This window comes from Falco punctatus (genome assembly GCF_963210335.1).
Source record: "Falco punctatus genome assembly, chromosome: 7".
Taxonomy (NCBI): domain Eukaryota; kingdom Metazoa; phylum Chordata; class Aves; order Falconiformes; family Falconidae; genus Falco; species Falco punctatus.
Window position 1 is genome coordinate 19726785 of NC_137587.1, and position 23144 is coordinate 19749928.

Below are 23144 nucleotides of genomic sequence, written 5' to 3' on the forward strand. Positions count from 1 at the left end.
CTAACTTAGCTGGAACTTGTGGGGTTTTCTGAATTAATAGCTTTCACATTGTTAAGACAGCTTAATATTTTCCCTAGAAATATTTTCTGTCTTTGTTTCTTTTCCTTGCTAACTTTTTTGTAAAAGAGGGGGGGTTTATTTCGTTCATTTAATCAGACATATGGTATTGGGCAGCTTACCTTAGATGCATATGATTTCTGTGTTACTCTGAATTACTGTCTTCCATCATCCATATACATTATATAGAAATATTGCCATCTGATTTTCTACTTTAAGTTAATCTGCTTAGAGCTATGGTGTTTGTAGTTGCTGTTCTCTTGAGTGTGAATGCATTGCTGTGATAGTGAGCTGCTTAGCATTTTTTGCAGTTCAGTCCTGTGTACGTTTTAAGTACACAGAGCAAACTAACTTTTTTCCTGTGCCTTTCTAAGAAATTCCTCTGCCTTACCAGTTGTTAAAGCTACCACTTTTCTCAGTGATCCGCTGCTAGTATAAAAATCAGTCTGCTGAAAAGGTTTGGACACAGTGATTTTTATTAGAAAGCAGAAAGATTTTTCTGCACAACATGGTCTGGTGCTTCAAGCACATCAGAAGTGTATGTAAGAAGTGCTTATATACCTATGTTGCTGTATCTATTATTAGTGAAAAGATGCCTACATTTTAGAACGTCAGAGTTTTGAAGTGAAGAGTTAGGTAGTTAGGACATAAACTGACAGAGTTTGTCTGAACAATGCAAAATGGCATTAATGTGAAAGCATTACTCTGTCACAGCTGAGTAGTGTCAATAAATGATTGAACTGGTTTTAGCTGGTGCATGAAGGATACTGTAATGTTTTCTAAAACTGGAAGAAACTGGTGTTTTGGATACAAAACTGTATACAAAAAGATCTTAGGAACAGTGAAATAAAAGATAAATATTTCATACTGGATTTTGTTATCTTGTTAACTGTTATTAAGTGTTGTAAACCATTAATTAAATAGTAGTCAAATCCCAGAGGAAAACATAAACTTGATATATTTAATATTCCTCATTCAGTGTAGATTAGAAATTCATCTATCTTCCGTTTCAGTGCTCTGTGCTGCAGCATTCTCAACAAAGTACTTTAAGTCTGCTCTTTGAGAAACCTTTTCATCCAATTGTTTCCAATTGGGAAAGCAATATTCTTTGTGCCGGGAGTTAAATAATCCTATATAGGAAATGGTTTGACAGAATGCACAGCAAGTCACTTTATTTTTCAAAATCTGTTCAGTTGTTCAGTTCCAATGAACACATAATTTGCGTGTGCCTAAATTGAAAACTATTCAGACTCTGAACACATGATTTGCATCACTGGGTCTCACAAAAGAATCCTTTCTATCAGTTTTTAGGTTATGGCAGGAGTACTTTGAACCTGTTATTAGAGATGCTTTATCATTTACTTGGGGAGTAAAGATACTGTTTAGGGAATCTTAAGAGAAGTTAAAGTACTTTTTTGTAATTGTTCTATTGCCGTGGCATATACTTGAAAAAGTATCACTCAGTAGTCCATCCTTTGTAGTGCAGAAGGTGTATTTTAGGAAGGTTTTTTATTTTAATCTTCAACATTGATGATTTGAGTTCTGAAATTGTTTGGAAGAGCTACATTACCCGTGGCTGGTAAAACTGACTGAAGTTTCAGAGTACAAATATTTCATATACAATATTTGCTTTTGGCAGAAGGTAGCAAATGAGAGGAAACAACAGACAACATTCTCAAAAGAAAAGAGTTCCACATCTCAGTCCAACTACCAAATGTGTTGGAGCTAAAACATTGTAAAATGATTTATTTAGAGAAGTGAAATTGCAAGTAAAAATTTGTGGTTCTTTCACTGCCCAAGAAACTGGGCAAGTTCTTAAGTGAAAGCAGCGTACATTTCTACCTGGAGGCCTTGTTCTTTAGGTGTACTGATGAGGATCTCGGAGGAATAGTCTCTTTTCTCTTCCCGAGGTACTAATATCACAACTAAGCAAAAGTGACAAGTTTGTTTCTGTTATGTATTTCTAGACCTCATTAATTAATGTACTTGACACACACACACTCCAAAGAACACAATTTGGCACCAGTTTTGTATGAAATTAAACTGACTGTACCCTGACTCTCCTTTGGTATAGGTACATAGTTTAGAAGATAGTATGCATGACCAGAAGCAGTGTACAAGGTTATTTTTTTAATGAGAGAGTGCTCCCTAGTTATTATATTGTTAGTTAAAGCTTATTACATTGTCAGTTACATTAATTGTAGAATTATTATTTATACTTTTATTAAGATATTGTAGATATTCTTATTGATACTCACTTCTCACATTTCTTCTGTATGATTCTGTGATTTGCAGAGAAGAAAATTTTTCACTTAACAGATTTTGTTCCACTTCTTCAGTTTTTAAAAAAATTTGCACAAGTTGTGCTGGATTGCGTTATACATTTTACACTGAATACAGAACAACTTGAAGTAGCTGACGGAAAACTTTAAAGAACAATAATGATTATTAGATAAAATTTTAACAGTGCTTTTGTAATAGCAGGGTGGTCTCACTACATTTACCAGCAAGTCTTCAGCTGTACTACTTCTGTTGAAAAGCAAGGGATTCATTCTTACGTGAAGTGGATTCAAATGGGAAGTGCTGCTGTTTGCAAGTGAGCAGGGGGGCTGGAGAAGGAAGTAGGCACCTGACCCTTCTTTGTAAGCAAGTGCAGTGGCTTGTTTCTAGCTGTTGTTTTAACAAGCTAATCCTCCTAACCTGTCCACCTTTGCAAATACTCTACCTTTTGCAACTGGCTTCACACATACCATTATAGAGCTGTAACATACTGCATCTGGTGAGCTGCATACATCATAGAGCCTAAACACATTCCTCACAGTGCAGAAAAGCATTTAGTAAGTGGTTTGTATGTTTGATTAGCTGTTTTTAAACATGATGGTTCTATTGGTTTTATGACAAGGTATGGGGTGGGCAGTACCATAAAATTAAGATAAGCTTGTAAGGCATAAATATTTTGTAAACATTTACTATCTTAATAGAAATGAGGATTACAAAAATTATTATTAACACTTAATGTATATTAGAAGTGGGATTTAGAAGATGTACATGGTTTCGTTGCCAGCTGCACCAATTTCATTAAAATGTCTATTATGCAAATGAGGCAGTCCAGTCGCTGATCTGTGGAGCTTACGCAAAATGTAATCAGATTTAGCTCAAAACTCAGATACAGACCTACAGAGGTGCAGGAACAAGTTACAGATTCCACAATGTTGCTTCCTCTGGTATATTAAGTTACATTTTCAGCTTCTTTATTGTGTATGAAAGTGTGAAGCATCTTCCACAAAATATTTTGCAATCTGTAAGTAAAAATGAAACTGAGTGTTATGAAGTAAATCTTTTGATTATCGTTTGATTTCAATTAAAGAAAAGTTGTTCTAAGGAAAGTTACAATAAATAACAGATTTTTTATTAACAAATATACACTTAGGAAATTCTTTGTTTACAAAAATAACTATCATTGGGGTCCAACTATTAAAAATTAAATATATTTATATCTTGGTCATCCATAAGTCACTGAGTATTGTCAGAGGTACCTCTGCCAGCCAGTTGCTTTTTATGCTCATATACACAGTGGAATTGTACTGACAGAATTGTTTGCAGATTCGGTTTATAAACAAGAAGGACATGGAATTAGCTTCTGGCATTGGAGTCTCTTCATGCCATAGGCGTTAAGTTTCACTAAATGGCACAATGGATCCCAGTGAAGAGAGTGAGGGAGTTTGGAGGATGCAAGGTGTGGGCAGAAGGAATCATGGATATGGGGAGAAGCCGAGAAAATAGAGTCTGTATTTAATCTAATCTAACAGCTATTATTGCTGTGACACTTTTGCTTCTCCTCAAGTTAAATTCTGTAGGATAATTCTGTCACGTTTGGGATCGTGCTGACACTGACAGTCAGAGTCACTGCAAATACGCTGAGTGCAAGCAAACTTCAAATGAGCATTCTCGTTCTGCAGTTATTGTCAGTGAAATTGTGTTATTGGTGCATGCAGATACATCAGCTTGTAGCATTCATTTTTAGTTGGTTACATTAATCGGGGTTTAATCCACTTTTGGCTGTTAGTAGATTTTTGCTGGGAGAAGAAAAGGAAACAGAACATGTAGTCGGGTCAGTTATTGGAGGAATATGTACCAAGCTGACCATTGCCAAGAGCAAAAGGCGATAGAGTAAGCCACCCTAATATGTTTAGATACGAGTTTTTTTTATTTTATGTAGAACAATCTGCAAAAGCCTGGAAGAGCTCTCAGTATGTGTCTATGTGTGCCTGACACCTCTATTTCTGCAACCTGTATTTCTTACTGTACTAAGAGAAGAAGCAGATAAGTGATTTTTAGGCAAGAAGTTCTAATCAGTCTAGCTCCATGTAAGCTCTATTTTCTTCCCTGCAAAATAAAGAGTATGGAAGTAGACAATAAGCTGAAATAGCTGACTTGTGAATAGGAATTACGGGTACACGTGTTATCTCCAGCAGAGGTGTACTGAATAACTTGAAGATATCTCATCTCTGAGCTGAGAGATGCGATTTTTGTTCCTAAAGTATACACTTCTTACACAACTGGTTGACAGATGTGACTGATGTTTTTGTTGCATATTTGACTGATCTGTCTCCATAGTTCTTTCTCCAGTCTTCTCAGGTTTGACTGTGGTCTGTGAGCTCTGTTGCAGAGGGCATATAGGTATTTCTTTGGTTAGGCCCTTCCAAGACATCCGCTTTCAATGGAAAGCTCAAATAGGTAATAAAATGTCATCTATGCTAATTCTGTAGTCTGTTAAATATAAATTATCTGCTAATTTGACCATTAATTTGCATAAATAGCTTTATGATATGCAGAGTCATAGATTTAAACTTTTTCAACAGAAATAGTATTTTCAACAAAGACAATCTCGGTCGTCTTAATTGAATTTATTATGACTTCTTAGTCTCGTATTTGCATTTTAGTTGAAGAGATAAAACTACATTACTGTTCCAAAACTGCTGAAGATTATATGATATGTCTCAGATCATTACTTACTGTTAAGGTCAAACTCTGTTATGCTTAATACCTGAAACACAAAGATAAGGAGTTTCTGAACATTTCAGGAAGAGTAGTCCTAGGTCTTCTAATTAAATCAGTCTGCAGTGGGTATATCTTCCAGAAGCTGCCTGGGAGGACTTCCACAGGTTAGGAACTGAACTAACTTTATTTAAATGGAGGCAAAGAAAGGCAGTGAAGCAGCAGAGAATTCGGTGAAACCATTTGGCAGTGAGCCATCTGTTAAGCAACTACAACTACGTCAAAGATCTAAAAATATATCAGTTGGTTTGGGAACATAATGCCCTAACTACAATAAAAAGGCACTTTGAAAACAATCGAAAATGTGTTTTAAAATAAATCACATTTATTCATATAGCAATGAAATATAAAAAGAACTGCTCTCATAGACATTGTTAGTAAGTCTTGAATAGTTTGCGAAATATTTATTTAATTGTTAGTCTGTGCTTCTCCTCTGGAGTAGAAACTACTGTTTTATTTCATTCCCATTGTCTCTCTCTGGTTCCCCCAGAGCCTGGCACTTCTATCATGTGCTGTCTTCCTTTTTGCTTCTGCGTTTCCCTCATGTATTGTCTGGCCAAGCCACCTTGTGCAGTCTTTTCCCCATCCCACTCCATTCCCTCGCTCTACTCTCATTCCTGCCCTTCTGACAATCCTGCTGCTTGGACTGCCTCTCTGCAATTCTGACTTTCCACTTACGCTTCCTTCTTCTCACGTTCCCCTCTCCTGCCTAAACTAAAAACCTCTCCTTTCTTTGCAGCCTCCAAACTGGCCTTTCTGCATTTCTGTCTCTCCTGATTTTTTGCTTTTACCTTCAAGTGCTTAAACTTGTGTGGAAGCCCTCTCTTCCACCTCCATCTTGTATCTGTCTGACTTCTTTGCACTACCAGCTTACGCGGAAGAAACTGAGGATACTTCTGTTGCTGTCATTTTAGTATTTTACGCAAATTTACTCTGGTATTGTCCACCTGCTTTTTGTAGAATCATCAGCTTCAGGTTTGAGAAATCAGTGTATGGCTTCAGTACTGATGAAGGCATCAGTGTGACAGCTGTGAATGAAATCTCCTGGTCATTTTTTCCTGCTTCTGCCCATGTAATAGTTTCGTCATTGTTCTAAGAAAGCCAGGGGCAAGAGCCTTGATCTGTGATTCATTGTGTGCCAACACTATGGCCCCCTGCAGCAGGCAAAAGCTGGCTGATGGTGAGACTACCAAGAAAAAAATCACCCATGAAATGAAGTTTAACAAATTGATTCAGTCTTGCTAGAATACTAGTAAAGTGTGAAGGTGCTGAGTCACTAATTCTTTTAACATCATGCATGCAGGTAGGTGTTGGTACCAGACAAGTAACTCCTGAACTGGGCACAGATGAAAATCTAGTTTTGACATTTTCTTCCACTCTTCCTTCAAACCAGAAAGAAGTATTAGAAAACCTGGCCACCAGCAATTTAGTACACTGTTAGCTGAAACAAAGAGTAGTAGTTACAGGTAGACACAAAGTGTCTGCACATCACTGTGGCACTGCTGATTTCATTCATCTATGTATAACTGATGAAGAGCGTGCTTCCTAGTGTGATGGTGATTTCAGTTCCTGCACACTGCACATTTTAACTCATGTTATGTGAGGACATCCCAAGAGTGGACTTTCCAGTGGCTGATTTCAAGAGCAGATGTCATTGTAAAAGTTGTTTACTTAGCAGCAGCCTTTTTTGGTTACATCCACCCAGTCAAGCTGCAAATATGAAACCAGGAAGCATTCCCCTGTTTCTAGAAGTCTGCCTGCAGTAATAAATAATAAGCATATGTATTTTGAAACAAGTATTTTTAGAAACTTTTGTTGAGGGATCTACTGCTGTGTGGACTTTCTGCCCTTTCAGATTTTGTTGCTTAGTCTATACATTTTTAATAATCACATTGCCTGTTAGCAGTGATATTTTGTGAAGGTCATTTTTCTTGTGAAGTTGGAGAATGGACTTGAATTTCATTGCAGGACTCCCTGAGCTGCAGGACTGTTGTTTATGGAACTCTCTTGCATCTTGTACTACCTTTGAAGCCTGTTGAGAAATTTCAAAGTGTCACTGTGCTCAAGGGCAAAAAAGAAATCTCAAAATGCACTTTATATTTAAAACCAGTTTTGAATAGCTTTGAAGCATGGTATTAGCTGAAAATAAAAGGCATAGATACAGACTTACTATGTATGCACACACAGGGAATTCCACATTTCACCAACTTTTTCATTGTCAGCAAAGTGTCCCTTTACTATTGCAATGCCTTTTTCTTCTACACTGTAAAAAATCATCAGGTCTGTGTATAGTCTTAAGAATTTTTAATGTGATTGGTAATTTAATACCTCAGCAGATATCTTTAGGCAATCTCCCTCAGTGGAGAGGTTTTAGTTTTGTCTAATCATTCCTAACCTGGTTCTTCTCATTTCCCCTGTGTAGAAATACAGTCACTGGGTTGTATGTATATGTCTTTCCTGTTTCTGAGTAGAGGATGGCAGATAGATTTCAAGCATAGACGCTATGCTTGAAATAAAAGAGACTATGGTGTCAGCTATGAAATTAAAGTTGCTTGGTTTTATATAAACCAAAGTTCCTGCTTCCCACAGCTGAGCACATACCAAGTTTGCTTGTTAATCAAAGATCTGAAGGTTTACTTGGTAGCTGTGTCTGATGTCACCTGATACTAACATATTCCCTTAAAACATGCTAAGTGTTTGTGACAGTGTTTGAGAATATGGCCACTTGAATATCTGTGCTGTTCAGAGATATTTTTTTTCCGTTCTATTTATTGCTTCCTGTAAGCGTTTTAGCTGTATAGCTAGTATAGGACTCCTGGATCCTTCTTATAGGGATGCCATTGGATTAATTCTGTCATTTTTCTTCTCTGTTTTTCTATTTGTAAACTAGGAACTTGCAAAAGTACAAGGATGTGATTTATATTTTAATCTTTCCCACAAAATAATTTGTCTGGTTTTCTTCCGTTTTATTCTTTTGCTATCTCAAACTGTCAAGAAAATTTAGGTTATTCAGAGTGTGTGTATATTTAAGATGTGCTTCTCTATTACTATTTTGATAGCTGTACCATCAAAGCATTGTACTTTGGCTGGATGTTTTACAATGAATTTCACAGTTTTATGAGCATTACTAACATTTTAGTTGTGCCAAATAACTTAGAATCTTGTTTCAGAACATGAAACAAGATGATTCACTGGAAAGCAACTGCTGTGAGGGAAATGAAGGGAGGGTAGGGCTATAACCTGCCTTTGAGGTGTTATGTCCTAATAAAGTTAGAGGTTGGGAGACTGGATGGATTGTGTTCGAGAAAATTTGTGTTAGGAAGTAAGGACAAAAGGTTGTGCACGTCCCAGAAAAATAATTTTCCATCTCATTCCCTGTGTGGAAAAAGGACTAAAAAGACAAGAACTTTCAGACTCTGCTTCCAGGCTTCTCGATGCCCACTGCATATGGACCGCTTGTGAATAAAAGCCACCAGCCTGTTTGGAACTGCTGTTTTGCTGACATGATCAAAAGGGAAGGCCTCAGCCTCTGGCCATTATCATTACCATTGTACTACTTTCCTGCCTGCCTGCTACATGGGCTTCCCTTTGCAAATTTTGTTTTCTGTATTCTGCACAGACTGATTCACCCTTCTCATGCCTGGGAAAATCTCAACAGGAAAATGCATATGAGGTTGATGAGGAAGAGAAGTCAGTTACATTCGGTCTTTCTTTGCTTATTCCCAAACATTTTTTTCCTTTCTGTTAGAGGGAGTTGTTGTTACTTATGTGATGTTGGTTAACATTTCCTATACATATAGAGTCCTGAATTGTAACATTTTCTATAGGGGTCTTTACAGTACAGCTAACACTTCTTCCCAACCCCTTGTCTTTCCCTAATTTATACAACCGAGATAAATTTCTTTAACATATTTCAGTGTTGAGAATGTAGCAACGACGTCTCTTGGCAGAAACAGAAAAAGGAGATACTCTTACCCAAATTTTAGCTGGTTTCATACTTTTCTTGGCCTTGCACTTCTTCACTCACTTTGCTATTTAATCTTTGATTGCAGGCCACTAAAGAAGTAATAGAGCGAGAAGCCCCAGGGATGGCCCTGGCAATGCTGATGGGATCACTTAATGTTACTCCTCTGGGCATGCTCTCTAGGTAAGACTATTTCCTTCATAATATGAAGTGAACTATTTCTTTAGAAATACACATTGTCATGAAATGACTGTACCCAATAACTGAAGTTTGCCATTGTTACAAGGCTAGAAGTGTTATCTTCAGAGATGTGGCCAAATTCCAGGAATGGTAATTACATTCTTTCATTTAATTCCCTTTGTTGTCTCCATTAGACATTGTACCCACCTGTATTTTCTGTGCCAGGTTATTAGTGATATTGATGTATGCTGTTAACTGTCTTTTTATCCTAGAGCTGTGGCATTTTGGTGGTGTATGAAGAATTCTTCTATATGTTGTTCACCAAGTACTAAAATGCCTTGTTTAGCCAAAAAAAATAAATCTTTGATAAGTACAAATGTTTTGATATTGCTTTTATTCCAGTTTCAGCAGAAGCTGTCTAAATAAGTTAAATGGTATTTTAACCCATAGTTTCAGATATAGTACTTTTAACTTCTAGAGTTTGGTATTTCCTGCTGAATAATTAGTAACATTTTCTGCCCGTTGTTTCTCTTTTTATCAGTGACATCTCTTGTTATCCCGTATTTTTTCCTGGAGCTGATCTTTATTTTGTTCCTTCAATTTACCTCATTTTACCTACGATAGACTTAGTAATATCAATACCTTCCAGAAGTTAGTTTGTGCTTGCACATTATTTCAAGGTAACTTAAGAAACAATGGCTGTTACAAGTCTTTTATTTAATGCGGGTATAACAAGAAAATAATCATGCTGGTGAGGCCGCATCTCGAACCCTGTGTTGAGTTTTGGGCCCCTCGCTTCAAGAGGGACATCGAGGTGCTGGAGCGTGTCCAGAGAAGGGCAACGGAGCTCGTGAAGTGTCTGGAGCACAAGTCTTATGAGGAGCTGCTGAGGGAACCAGGGTGGTTTAGTCCAGAGAAAAGGAGATTCAAAGGGGACCTTATTGCTCTCTACAGATACCTGAAAGGAGGGTGTAGCGAGGGGTTGTCAGTCTTTTCTCCCAGATAACACGAGAAAATGGCCTCAGGTTGTGCCAGGGGAGGTTTAGATTGGCTGTTAGGAAAAATATCTTCACTGAAAGGAAGCAATTGTCAAGCATTGGAACAGGCTGCCCAGGGAAGTGGTTGAGTCGCCATCCCTGGAGGTACTTAAAAGACATGTAGATGTGGTGTTTAGCGTATGTGGTTTAGTGGTGGACTGGGCAGTGCTGGGTTTATGGTTGGACTCGATGATCTTAAAGGTATTTTCCAACCTAAATGATTCTGTGATTCTATGATAGAAGAAATAAGGAACTTTCAGATCTGCAACTTTGTATTGATACTTCTGTTTTTAAAGGACAATTAGGTAAGAGGTTTAGTGATTTGACAAGGTGTTTTAAAACTTTTCATAAAATGCATCACATATCTGAAAGGGCAACATTACCAAGTTAACACCTTCAGAGTCTGTCCAAATTAGCAAGTATTTTCATTTTTTTTAATCTGATATTGTTTTTATGTCATAGCTTGTGTTTATCTGAAGGGAAGGGATAACAGAATGATACCACAAGGAGAGGAAAGGTTAATTTAGCTGTTCCATTTCTGATCAAGAAAAGGATAGCCATTTAGATGACACTACATAGTTTGATTTAGGGTGTGGTGTGATGAGGATGGGTGGAAGGATGTTGTAATGGTAGCGGAACCAAAACACCAGATTGCAGCCTGAACCTTCTGTCCACATAGAAAGAAAATGTCCCTTAAACTACAGTCACATTTAATAGTAATTGTCAACAATAGGGGGAGATAACATTACAAAGATACTGCATGCAAACATGTTAGACCTTAAAAAATTTCCCAGTGAAAATTTTTACTTCCGGCCTAAAAGCAGTCAGTGTGCAAAAGGCCATGATTTTTATAACGCTGTTCAGATCATAAAGTCAGATCATACACAAAAATTACAAAATTACGACATTATGGTTTCTTGTGCAATCTCAGTTCTGCATGAAGCACATGTATGTTATGGTTACTTTTTTTGTAGAATTCCTCTGCAAGTGCTTAAGGTGAAGGAAGGACATTTACTTTTCTTCGGTTTGGTTGTCCTATATCACTTCTGGTGATCTATTCAGAATCTTCTTTGAATGCAGACTCACTCCTCTGGGATTTTTCTCGCATCATTTGTTATTCTAAGACATAAATTGTTAATATATTTTCATATAAAATTCTGCAAATTGAAATGGTTTTATAATTCCCCCCCTTACAATGAGAATGAAGGCACACATTGAGAGGTCAAAAACATACACTAATTTATAGGTACACAGAAATGTAGATCTGAATTTTTCAAAGTATTTAACATGAAATATAATTTTCCTAACCATATTTCTCATTGATTTCATTTTGAAATAAAGTTCTGATGCATAATTTTGCATGTAATTTCTTTGACTTTTCAAAAACAAAAGCAGAGGTTCCGTTATGCAGTATTAAGCTGACACTTCTATGAGTCACCTGCAGGTTTGGAAATGTTAGGTCAATTGTGTTGAATTTTATCACATGAACTTTTAAACATTCTTAGAAGTTATAGACTCTTTCCCTGACTATGGGCCGGCATTAGGAAGTGGTGAGTTCTTTTGTAGACTGGAGTCACAGATATGTACTCCAAATGAGGGGCAGCGAGACTCTCATAGTTCAGATTCAGTCCCAAGGTCCAGCAGGGAGTATCTTAAGAGCATCACAGAGTCTTTCCTGAAAGCGTTTCCTTTTCTTCCCTGTGAGCTTCCAAAACTGTCCTTGTCCCAGAATTACCTGTTCCCTTTCCCTTCACCTGTCAACTACCCATGCCATGCCAGTCTTTATTGAGGTTTTTTAAAGCACTCTGCCTCCATGCCCATCTATTCTGCTTTTACTGGCATAATTTCTCCCCAAGGAGATCATGTTTTTTTTCCCAAAGAGATCATGTTCTCCATTACAACTTCTAAATCAGACATGTATTTCTTTCCTCCCACACCCATTTTTTTTTTTTTCTTTCTCCCACCCCTGTTTTTCCTTCCACTCCCTTACTTGTATTTGTATTCTTCTTTCTCAGGCGGCTTTGTTTTTTCTTAAAATTTCTGTCCGCTGCATCACAAGGCTGAGGATAACATGAGACCCACAGGATCACCCTGAACTGTTCTACATTTGGAGGAATATCGTTAATTTATGTCTCAAATTAACCAGAAAACATGCATATTTTGTGTGCTTTTATGTGGTGAGCACACACTATTTTTTTGCAAGCCATTCAGTTCTTGGGTACTTTTTCTTACTTTTGCATGCTCTTGTAAAATTTCTGGCAGCTCGATTTCTGTCTTCAGCCACTGGATGTGATTATTGGCAGCCAAAACTTGCATCTTTCAGGAGAATGGCTGCTGGTTTAGTCCTTTTTTATTATTGGTTGGTTGTACAGGCCATTTAGCTTATAATGTTTGAAGTTATTTAAAGCAGAATCAAAGAGCTAAGAAGATTATTAAAGGAGCTATCTGCCAAACAATTCCACCTCTTTTTAATTCCTCTGTGGATAATTCCTATTTCTTTATTTTGAATCTGTCACAAACTGTATCCCACATATGGCTTTTTCTGGATCAAGTTTGCAGATTTGGCTCCTGCAACAAGAGTGAATGAGCACGTTTCTTTAACTCAGGTGCTTCATCTTTGTATTGCAGTAGCACATTCCTCAACTACCTAGAACAACAAATACCTTGACTGAGCGTATATAGTGTGCAAGAAGTGAGTATGGGAAACCAGAGGCTAGAGTCAGGCAATATTCAAACTGCCAGTTGAAAATAAGACTTTTCTTCAGGCTGGCTTGACTGTGATATCAAAAGGTCATTTTGTGGCACAAAAATAGTCTCTGTGCTATTTCATTGTGAGCATTATGACAGCTGTCACTGGAATACTTGCCACCCTGCTAGAAAATGCCATGCTACCAATAAATAACATTAATCACTAAGAATTGTTTCTATAAGAAGAAATCGAGGGATGTTGGCTACCCCACAAACTGTGTCCTTTGGCTCAAAATTTTTGGTAATGACCTATCAAGAAATTATTTTCTATTCTGTTTTCACTTATGGCTCATGTGTGTGTTTGTTAAAAGAGATTGTTATGCAATTTATCTCAACTGTAGCCTCTGTATCTTTGTGTTTTGGTTTTTGTCCTTTATTTTTTTCTTCTCGTTATATCCAAGCCCTGGATTTTTCACCATTGGTTTCATGAACAGTGGAGAAAACAGGAAGCACTCTTTACAAACTCAAGACAAAATCCAGTACTTGTTTTTTTTTAAAAAAAAATTAGTTAAAAGGAGGAAGAGGCAAACTCTGAACAGCAGAAAGCATTCAGCACTCTAGTGTTTTTAGTTCAGCCCTGCATCTAACACCAAAAGAATTTACTAAAGACAAAAAATAAAATAAAATCTTTCATCTCTGATAGCTGTTTTTGTCTCTTTTTTTTGAGGGGGGAGGAAAGACTGATCGGAAAAATTACATATTAATTACATAAGTACAATTTTCACTTGAGAATTGCTTCCCTCTGTGCTTTTCTTGCATTGCATATTTTATAAAAAAATAAGACACATTTGAATTAATGCAACCAGCATGACTTAGTGTTTTTACCTGGCAAGGGAAATAGTTTTGCCACTATCAATTGTGTTACAAAGGAACCATGTGTATGAGCAAATAGGCACCCTTATCAAAGAATGTATTGGATACAAGTAAACAATAGAATGAAGGGAACAAATAGATCTAAAAGAGGTGGAAATCTAGTCAGTGTTTGTACTGTCAATTAAATGTTAGAATCTTGTCAGCCTTGTTTGATGCTTTTTCAGCTCAGCTTCTCCTGAGCTGTTTTATGAGAACATGATCAGCAAATATTTCTAGATGTTGGAAACTGAATTTACAAATTCTGGTAAATACTAGAATTTATCCTAAATGCTCTGTTCTTATTTCTACAGCGGAGAAAGTTGCATACAAGGATTTCACTCTGGGTTTCTTTCTTTTCAGACCTGTTTGTGGAATCAGAGGGAAAACTCTTATAATTAATCTGCCAGGTAGCAAGAAGGGGTCACAGGTAAGAAGTGTTCTTACTGATGTGCTACTGAGGACCCATGATGAGTAGCTCTCATTGCTCTGAATGGTAGAGAGTACCCATTTCAACAAATATTACAAAAGTGAATTGAAATGCATATTTCTATAACTGAAGGCACCATCACTCTCAGTCAGGGATGATACAGTTCAGATCTGACTGAAGGTACTGTATGACCAGGACAGCGTTACATGGAGTGCCAGAGAGCACTCACTGTAGCAGGCAGCGCTAATGGAGAGTCTGATGGTCTCTTACACTTCTTCCTTCTCTAGCCAGCCTGTACCTGATCCCTGTTATTTACAGCTTTCAAGAAAGCATTCTATTTCACACAGAAGTAAGAGGAAGGCCTTAGTGTATGTTAGAGCTTGATGGAGTATGAACAGTCCTCGTTTTAGTCAGCAAGAGGGGAGAAAAAGGAATGCAATTTTTTAGAGTTTTTGGATTTTTTTAAAACCTTTTGGATATGAGCATGACTTTACAGCCTTTATACAGTTTGTTTTCTTCATGCCTTTTGTCTCAGTTTGGACAGCGGAGTAAGGCTTTATGTTTTTATTCATGCTTACTTTCTGACTGTAAAGCCAAGACAAGCACAATTAAACATCATGAGGAATTTTTTTGGCATGTGTTAGTAAGGCTAGATCTCTCCAGTGCTCGCTCTTCTGTGTGATTGGCTGATAGGTCCAGAAAAACAGCCTTCTCCACACAAATACTGCTCACTGCATGGTGGGCTGTACAACCTGATACAAAACGGATAAGGTAGATCCCCCATCAATCACAACAACACATTCCTCCAGGGCTCAGGCTATGTCAGTGGCCTTGTTAAAAAATGTCTTTACCTCTGGCCTCTAACAAATGCATACTCGGCAGTCCATCAGCGTCTTCTGACCCAGTAGGACCCACTCACAGAGGAGACAGTGCTAATGTGTTTGGCAGCACAGCCCTGCAATCACTGTTGCTTGAAGTGTCTGGAGATAAATAAAGAATGTTTATGTGAGCTGTCACCTGGAAGTTGAAGAGGAAATGTTTTGAATACTATTATCTTAAGCAGCCATCACAGGTTTTCAGATACATTGTCTACTTGTTTCAGTTCAAGGACTCAGCAAGCACTCCTATGAATCCACCATTCCTTAGAGCCTTTTTAGGAGATCTAATGAGGCACTCTAATTGAAAAGAAATTAAAAAGCCTTTAAAACATGCAACAAGCATTGGAGGATGGTGGAGCAGGAGTATACTGACTTGCGAGTCTTCCGGTTAGGAGCGGGAAGTCATATGCATGTACGTGGCTGCACATCTTAAAGACCTGGTACTCCAGTAAGAAGATTTTTTTCAGAAATCTATACTTCTTTTGTTGAATTATGCAAGAGATAGAAAAGCCTACACTCTCTAATGGTTTTTGTTGTGTTCAGTGGCACCCCTAACATGCTAGGTACAGAAAAAATTGTCATTTTCTGCCCTGAGGCATTCAGACTGAGAGAGTAAGTAAATTATAGAAAGAGGATGAGGAAAAGAAATGACAAAATGTTATTAAGTAATTTAACAATAGTTTGATATATAAAAAAAATTTTGCTGGAAAAGAAAAAAATGTCATATGATTTCATTATACAAGGAAGCTTTTTATAAACAGATTTATTTGTTCCTGTCATGGTGATACTCTCTGTTCACAATTTATTCTAATATGAAACTTCTTTAATCTATCAGATTTCAGTAAAGATTTTGAAGATGAACAGTACAGAAAATTGTTCCATAATGGGATCTTGGGAACCAAATAGGACGGTTGTTACCAGGAATTTCTCTCATTTCTCTCTTTTATGACTTGCTGATTTCCTTTCTATTGTATTAATACAATCATACCAGAAGCTTCTATAAAGCTGTGAAATTGCAGTATATATGTATTTCATTAATAAAATATTAAAAAATCAATAGAAAACAGCAGCAGCATAAATGCTTCATCTCAAAAATGGACACAATGCATGCCAAAAGTGTTTTCTCCATAGACCATTTGTGTGGTGTGTACCACTGAACCAAGATCTGTAGAATGCTTCCATTTTTGTGTTGTTCTGGTCTGTTTTCTTTTCTTTTAGCTTTGCAAAAGCTATTTAAGGTTATGAAAGAGGGCAAAGTGTGAAATTACCAGATGCTCATTGAAGTCAGTGAGTCTGTGGCAATTTTCATAATTGTACTAACAGTCGCCTAAAACGATGAGATCTACAAATGACATGAGAGTACTTATTGGGAGCCTATTCATCAACAGTCAAGCGAGTAAGACGTTTATTTCAGTGGTAGGAGTGCTGAACATGCTTCTCTAATGGGTTAATCATTAATGTACTTTTTCATTATTATTGGTCAGTTCACAACTTGTCCTTGTTTAGCACTTACTTGAGGTCTGCTTTTTTACTGAAGTAATGATGGTTGTATGCTTCAGTATTTTAAAAATAATGCTGTGGAGGCACAATAACTCTGAGGTTTGCAGTTAAATTATAATTATTTTGTTTACAAATATATTTTAATATATATTCATTATATACAGCATCTTATGCTCATCCAGTTTACTCCAGTTCTTCAGAGTGCCAAATTGAATGTTTAAAGAATTTGTAAATCTATGAAGTAGACTTTTCATTACTCTTAAAGGAGCGACTGAAAGGTAGGTTCTTATTTAGAAGCTTTGAGGAAATACAGTGTTTGTGAGTCATGTTTTTGACTTACAGAATGGTTTATGTAAACTCCAGTAATTTCTGATGGATAGTTTGCTCTTTATTTTGTTTACATAGTCATTTTTATTTATTGCAAATACTTGTTACAGTATCTATTTACAAAATATTTATTTTCTGGATGCTTTAAAATGTTGGAATACATTTTTAAAGATCTTCCTTATGCTTCAGACAAAACCGAAAATGAAGTGCAACAAAAGGAATAATGTCAGCTTTCTCTGTCAGTCAACTTGTACGTTGCCTGACTGCACTACCATGGCAATCGTGTGACCCTGCCATCATTTTCCAATAATTTGATTTTTATATGCAGTCTGCTCAAATGACATGAAGAAAACTCTTTACTGAGGTGCCTGAGAGGAGGATGAGAGGCAATAGTCATAAATTGAAGAAGGTAGCTTCCAGCTGGATAAAAAGAAAAGAAGAAAAAAATCACTTTAAGGGTAATTAAGCATTGAAGCAGGTTGTCAGGAAGGGTTGTGGATTTTCTGTTCTTGGATTTTTTCAAGACTTTGCTGAACAAAGCACTCGGCATCCTGTCTGAATTTCATATTGACCCTGATCTGACTAGGAGGCTGCAGTGTGTGATGTCCTGAGGTCCCTCTTTGATTTGAGGAAATATTAGCATATTTTAGCAGCAGAGGTAGCTGTATGTATGTATGCCCATTACGGAACAAGAACAGTTACACGGCGTCTGCATTTTTGCTTTCTCCAGCCATACAAAATAAACTTTCTAATTGTTTTTAAGATCATAGAGTAAGAAGAGGTTTGAAAAATGGATTCTTTATGAATATTTTTTCTGAGTTACATAAAGTTGTATCTATATTATATCTGTATTATTTATATACACTAAACATCGGTATACTTTGTCATTCTTCCAGTATATTGGATAAGTCCATAAATAAAAAAAAGGGATATAATTATATAGAACTGTAATTATGAAAACCCTTATGAATTGTTCTCTTAATTGTGAAGGAATATAATAGGAATGATTTGAAGCTAATATCCCTGCAGAGGTAGAGTTAATGTTTTCAATCTGCGTTTTTTTAGCATTCTGCCAGCTGCTGTGAACTGGTTTCTGTATTATGTATTCATGAAAATTTAACTCTTGTTTTCTGAAGTTTTAATCCAATGTTAGCTTCATTACAGTAGCCATGTTGTACAACTTACTATATTTGCATGGAAAAAGGCAACAATATATAGTATAGTCCCCAGTTTTGGTTTTGAATTTGTTTTTTTACCCTCTGTGAGCAACTGCATAAGGGCATTTAAGGTTTCATTTATGATTGGGTGAAAAGATATATCAAAATCTCGAATATATTTTAATTAAGAGTAAATCTGAAAAAATCCCTATTTATTTCTGCGGGTAACTTTTCATAGTCATTTCTCTTCTTGTTGTGCATAGGAATGCTTTCAGTTTATACTGCCAGCCCTACCTCACGCCATTGATCTTTTGCGGGATGCCATTGTAAAAGTAAAGGAGGTACATGATGAGCTTGAAGATCTACCTTCACCACCACCTCCTCTTTCTCCTCCTCCAACCACCAGCCCTCACAAGCAGACAGAAGACAAAGGAGTACAGTGTGAAGAAGAGGAGGAAGAGAAGAAGGATAGTGGAGTTGCCTCAACAGAGGACAGTTCTTCTTCACATATAACAGCAGCAGCCATTGCAGCAAAGGTGAGTCTGGCTTGGTTCCCTGAGAGACCCTTTAGTTTCTATCCCAGGTACTTTACACCAGTATTCATTTACATGTTAAGAGTATACATTGATATCCGTGTGGTCAAACAGATGTATTTTAGGTATGTATGTATGAAATACAGCTTCTTAAAAATGTATGAATCGTGTTTCAGTAGGTGATTTTGAATTTCAATGGGAGATACATTGTTATCTTGATGATAACATGCATTTTTATGATACCATTCTGTTGTGACAATTTTTAGTGGGTTTTTTTAATAATTCAAAGTACTCACACACTCGAACATGCAAAGTCCAGTAGGTGTCATATTAAAGAATCACAACAAGATTTTCTAAGCCATAATACCTATTTTGAAAAGAAAATACTGATTTCTAAAAAGGTTGATAAAAAGTGTGACAGATAGGTAGCAGGTTAAGTAATAAGCTATCCAGACTACTCTATTCCAGTGTGCGTGTCTGCATAAGAGAGGTGAAATTCTGCCACAAAACTAAATATTGTCACATTGTCTTTATAGCCTTGATTTAGCCAGTAATCATAGATCAACACTACTCAAACCAAAATAATAAATTTGAGACCACAAAAGGAAAAAAAACAGATAATAGTTGCTCAAATTCTATGTTTTCCAAAGAAATACCTTATTATTTGAAGCAGTATATAAATACTTACTTAGTTTTATGTCTTTGCTTTTCAAATGGAAAGACTATGTATTCCCGTGTGTTTGGAAAGGTTTTTTTCCAAACTGCTTTGCTCTGTATTTACTCCACAAATTGTGCTTTTAATTCCTGTTATGAGAACTGAAAGTCTAAGTAACTCAAAATTATCTTAAACAATTTCTAAACCGAAGCAGCAACATTCTAACTCCAGAAATGTGAATTCAGGTCTGAGACATCTTGACATTTCTAAGACAGCTGCAGCTGGAGATCATCTCCTCATGTACAGAAAATCGTGATTACATGTATCTTTACAGGGATGAATTAAGGTAATTACCATTTGCAAGTTTCAGTTTTTATTAATGCAAATTTTAAATTGATTAATTTCTTTTGATATAGGCACAGATAAATATTATGTGCAATTTTTAAAGAAAGAAAATATCTGAGATCTAAACTGGCTGTGTTCATATGAGCTTGGCATTTCAGTGTCACACTTGTTTTCACCTCATTCTTTTTCAGTCATTTGCTTGTATAGTTTCATGTTTTCCTGTCACTGTATTCATAGCTGTTCTGTGTTGTGCATTAGAAGCATCCATCCTACACCAGTTCAGCTGTTATCATGGCAAAAGGTGAACAGCCCATCCCCGGTCTCATCAGTTATTGCCATCACGCAGCAGGCAGTGCAGGAGAACTGGTAAGAGACACTTCCAAGAGGCTTTTGCACTAACAGTAGCTAAAAATACACTGCCTGCCTCCTAGTCTACTGTGTGAACAGACAGTGTTACTTATTTTCTTCTAACAAAGACGCATCAGTGCTATCTTTCAGAGAACATACTACAGAAAATACTGTTTAAGATACAGGGCTAAATCAGGTAAAGTTCCTGTGCATTGTCAGTTTGAATCATTTGTCTGCTGAGATGATCATGGCTATAAAACCTGTGTTTCTGATTAGTCATCTGCTTTATCATCTAATATACTCAATAATTGAATATAATTAGAATAATCTCCTAAAATTACTGCTTTAGAGCTATGAAATTTTGGTAACATTTTCCCCTTTGTCTGCCTTGCTTTGCTTTTTTTCTCTCAATAGTTTGTCAAAATAATATAGCATTTGCACTGGGTGTTCATAGTTTACTTTCATCACTTACAGTTTCTCCCTTACTTTTTCTATTCCATTTAGAAGTAGACTTTCTCAAAACCAAAATAAAAGACTTGAGGAGTCAGGATACAGTGGACTTACTATAAATTACTGGATTTTAGTGAGTAGTAGGCAGTTACTTCAATGAATGATAGAAAGGACTTAGTTTATTATAACCCAGAGGTTATAACGTGGGCTCTAACCAAATACTGTGCTATATTCTCCATCTCCCAAAGGTTTAGTCTAGGCTTGAATTGAGTTAGAATAACGGCTACAGTATCATCAAGAATGAAATGTAATTTTACTGTATTCATAACTGTAGATTACACTAAGGAAGGCAATTCCTAAGGAAGACATTCCCCATATCAAATAACATATGCACACGAACACCAGTCATATTCTATTGTCCCTTTCACTTAGTGAACAGTATATATCCATTATATTTTTTATATATTTATATTTATGCAGTGTACTTAATAATACCTTCTCTCAAATCAGCAGGTTGTAGTGGTTTTAAGAGACTATTACTGGTGGTCTTAACACACTCCACTGTTGTATTAGAGAAATAAACCTCTTGAGAGAAAAATTTGTAACTGTGAACCAACTTAATTCTCTCAGTGAGATTTTGTGTCTGCGAAAGCTAGCAAGATGAAACTTAAGAGTTCTAGATAGGTTTGTATGTGGATTGTTTTATGGCAATTGTATTTTCTATAAAAGTAGTGATTGGGGAATAATTCTCATTTGAAATTAAATGCCTGTAATCGTCTTTTCCCTTTATCTTCAACTTTCTTTTCGATTAATGTCCTGCTGAAATTTTTCTTAATTTTTAGTTTTCTCACAGGCAAAAGTTACTACTTCACATGCAATTCAATGGAGACCGGAATTGCCTCAGTCACTTTGTTACTGAGAGAGGGTTTTGTTCTGAAAAAGATGGTACCAGATAAAATTTTAGAAGGAATGATTGATGGATATGTTTGACAGAAAAAAATACTCCCAAAGTTACTTGCCTGAAGGGGATGAGACAATATGTAACATGTGGTTACTCTAGAGTAACCAGAGTAAACCCAGGGAGAACTGGATCATTGTATCATTTGCAAAAACAAGATTCTATTTATGCTGTGGGATCTTGTAGTATATAAAAGAGATAATGGACCCGTACGCAATCATATCAAGATACATGCAGCTTTTTATCAGAGGAAGGTAAAGAAAAGTTGTCTTATTTGAAGACTTAAAACCGTTCTTTTTTTTATTGTGTCATGTCTTTATTTTATGCCTTTATCAAAACATAATTTTTTTGCTGTATTGTCCTTAGTCGTGGAGAATGAAAGGAAGCATTAGAAGTTGTAGGTAGTGTTGGAGCTATGCCAGTATAAAACTTACGGTTGTCAGCCTTTTTTTGTGTTTAACATATTTAAGATGGGATTTCAGGAGAAAAAGAGAACAGAAGGGAAATGGTGCTTCTGTCTAAAAACTGTTTGCATGATCAGAATATCATTGTCCCTGCTTACCTCTATTTATAGTATATCTCTAAGACATCATTTGCAAATCAGAATACTCCAACTAGACGCCAGTTAGGCACTTTTCTGGAGAGGAAGATATCCCCAGCATAATCATCCGTAATGAACAGAAACTCTTCTGACTTCATAATTTATAGTGGAAATTGCAGCACAAGTTACTTAGCCTTGAAAGATCCTCGGAGCAAAGTTTGGGTTTTTAAATGCTGACAGACATTGACTGGCAAAAAGTGCTGTCATCCTGCAGCAGTAGAGCAGAAAGTAGGCAGTTGGTGGCACACTAAGAACAAGAGCTCTTTCCACACAACTTATGAACAGGTTATAAACATGAGAAATTCTTAATGTGTGGAGGAGGGTTTATAGTGAAATAAGATCCCCTAGGTATAACCCAGTATCCCTACAGCAAGGTTGCTAAGTTAGGCAGTCATTATTTATAGATGGGAACCAAGGAAATTGAGAGGAAATAAAATTACATTAAAAAGCAGTATTTAATGACTTGAGTCTTAAGAGTGGTCATTTTTAGCTGCACAAAGACAAGCAACAAATCTGTCTTAATATCCTAACTCTAATCCTAAGGATACAACAGATTTTCAAAAGCTAGGATTCAGGCTTGTTCCTGGAAGGAGGTACTTTGCAGTGGCTTCTGTTTGCCCTAGAGCTCTATTAGACAAGAGTGCTCAAAATGCCTAGATGCAGACTGAGTACAACACTCCATTTAAAAAAAATCTTGGCTGGACATGTCCAATGTTAGTAGTTTGATTGTCACTGGATCATAATTTCTTGTTTCCTTTTATTGTCTGCTACTGCCATTTCCCCCAAATGTGGATGTTGTTTTGGTGATTCTCTTGGAATTTGAATATCAGGCTGAGCTAAGAAATTCTTAATGAGGCGAAAGATCTTAAATATATGTATATATACTCCTTCAAAGATCTGAATTTTACATTTTTCTCATCTTGTGATAGAAAAGTGAATTACAGGAAGTAACATCAATCTGATCTGGTAGAAGTGCTGCCTCTGAAAAAGGAAGAGGTTCAAATCACGAGAACAAAATCAGAATAAGCCTTTGTAAAAAGTGCTTTATAGCAGAATATGCTGCATTTTG

General features: G+C 36.5%; 1 protein-coding gene across 10 annotated transcripts in view; it reads left to right on the top strand.

The window, feature by feature from the left end:
* GPHN (gephyrin) overlaps window positions 1–23144 on the top strand; it is a 290823-nt gene that overhangs the window by 164124 nt on the left and 103555 nt on the right. For 6 of the 10 annotated variants that reach the window (XM_080396441.1, XM_080396439.1, XM_080396435.1 and 3 more), the window contains 4 exons: window positions 9168–9262; window positions 14257–14323; window positions 18449–18721; window positions 19977–20084. In XM_080396441.1, coding sequence (XP_080252567.1) covers window positions 9168–9262; window positions 14257–14323; window positions 18449–18721; window positions 19977–20084 — 543 coding nt within the window. The remainder of the gene's footprint in view (window positions 1–9167; window positions 9263–14256; window positions 14324–18448; window positions 18722–19976; window positions 20085–23144) is intronic. The other 4 variants (XM_080396436.1, XM_080396433.1, XM_080396438.1 and 1 more) reach the window with 1 other exon arrangement.